The sequence below is a fragment of the Cyprinodon variegatus genome, unplaced genomic scaffold (assembly GCF_000732505.1).
Source record: "Cyprinodon variegatus isolate N-32 unplaced genomic scaffold, C_variegatus-1.0 Scaffold1978, whole genome shotgun sequence".
Lineage (NCBI taxonomy): Eukaryota > Metazoa > Chordata > Actinopteri > Cyprinodontiformes > Cyprinodontidae > Cyprinodon > Cyprinodon variegatus.
In genome coordinates this window covers 42,406-44,409 of record NW_015152431.1, presented here as the reverse complement: position 1 = coordinate 44,409, position 2,004 = coordinate 42,406, and the positions used below count along the sequence as shown (strand labels likewise).

The 2,004-nt window shown below is 33.9% G+C and overlaps 1 protein-coding gene across 1 annotated transcript in view; it reads right to left on the bottom strand.

The window, feature by feature from the left end:
* Positions 1–277: 277 nt before the first annotated feature.
* Positions 278–2,004, bottom strand: part of LOC107104963 (chitotriosidase-1-like) — a gene marked incomplete at its 3' end in the record, with an annotated part of 23,996 nt that continues 22,269 nt past the window's right edge. The window contains exon 7 of the mRNA XM_015405075.1: positions 278–401. Coding sequence (XP_015260561.1) covers positions 278–401 — 124 coding nt within the window. The remainder of the gene's footprint in view (positions 402–2,004) is intronic.

The window sequence follows — 2,004 nt, the reverse complement described above, 5'->3', positions numbered from 1 at the left end:
TATATATATATATATATACATATATATATGTTATATATTCCTATGTTTATGTGTAATTATGCATGTAAATGTGTTGAAAAACTGTTTCCAAGTAAGTTCACCCATTAAAGTCAGCATTAAGGACTAATTTAGATAACTGGACTGATGATAACCCTTAAAGCATCTCAGAGATGTAGCCACACATTTCTATCCAGTCTTCCTCCTTTCTAAAAATATAAAGTAATAAAGCAATAAATTAAAATTGTTTAAAAAGAACCTGTGACACTTAGTTTCTTACGATGTTATAGTCCAGCTGTGATCCAATATCCACCGAGCTGCGGTACAAAGGGCTGTTGTGTCCAGTCACATCCTCCCAGTGTCCATGGAAGTCATATGACATGATGTTCATGAAGTCAAAGTGGCTGTTAAAATACAGGTAGAAAAAGATTGCTGAATAACAGGAAATTCTTTGCAACTACAAATAACAGACTATAAGGGCCAGAGAGCAGCCCCTCTGTGGCTTTCTGTCATTCATCACATATTTTGATGAATGATTTTATTGGCTATTTTAGCTTTATTTGTTACATTTTTGAAAACACAAACCAGGAATCTGACTCCAATGCTGCGTTCACACCAAAGGCATAACAAACCTCGGGTTTTATTGCAAAGTTTATGGGAACAGCGTTGAGGGGTCCGGCGGCGCGTTTGAGCATCAGGAGTTGCACATTTCGAGCATTCGGGGGTCCGAGCATTACACAATAGAATTCAGTAAATTTAACTTTTACCAGAAAGCTCCTTGATCAGAAAAGCTGATCAATGAGTTTTTTGGGGGAGACAGACACTACCTGCAAAATGTCATCGCTTCTATAGACATTATGCTTATCAAAAATAAATAAATATAAAAGGGAGTTAAACTCAGGGTGACCAGACAGCCCCGAATTACGGGGACAGGTGGTCCAAAACGGGGACTAGAGCTGTCGCCGGAAATGTCCCCGATTTTACCGTTTTATGAATGATCATCAAAACAAATTTCCTCAAGGCCCAGATTCTGCTGAGCTCAATGAAATCATGAAAAAACGGTTTTCTTTCATTTTATTAATTTAATTATAAGAGTTTTTAACACTCAGGTAGAAAATAAGAAAAAACTTTCACATTAAAGAAAGTATAATGGCTTCAAACAAAATAATTGTTTTTAGACAACGTCCTGTTTCACTTGAGTGTAAGTGTGATGACACTGAGGTGAGACCTGTGAACTTTTAAAACGGCAAAATAAGTGAATATTCAATATGTGCAGGAAATGACTACATAAAAAGTGAAAAGCCGTAATTTTCAGATTGTTTAAAAGACCCATTAAAAACAGGGTTTGTAACATCTCTTCAACGTCTATTATTGGACTAAAATGGGATGAAATCATACTGACCAAACAGCCCAATTTTTAAATACTATTTCTGAACTAAACTGGGACTATGACTAAAAAACAACATCTAAACAGAGGTCTAAAAAGTATTGATGTTTATTACTCCACTATAAATACTCCTGTTTAAAAACACTTATGTAGAAGTTAGAAAATCAAATTCAGCTTTTTAAAACTACTTCAAGTATAAAAGTAAAAGTAATGTAGAGATAATGTTAACAATTCTGGATGATAACTTCCTTAGACTTCATTTTCTTAGTTTTACAAATAATGGTAACAGAGTTAAATATAACTTTGCATCATCCCGAAGAATTATTTATTTTGGTATGTGGCGAACAACAAGTTGGGGCAGCACCGAGTCCAACTGCAAAGAAAGGAATTGTCTGGATGAAACTAATTATTTTGATGGTTTTTATTTTCTTTAAATATCAACAGGCCATAATGAAAATGAGCTCAAATGAAAGAAAACTAAACAGTTCATTTTTAAAAATTAAGAAGCAGAAGGAAAAAGTTGTCTAAAAAAATAATTACTTGAGTGAGGTATAGATAGCCAACATTTAACTTAAAGGCACACTATGCAACATTTTTCAGTTAATTAATGTGTTCCATAA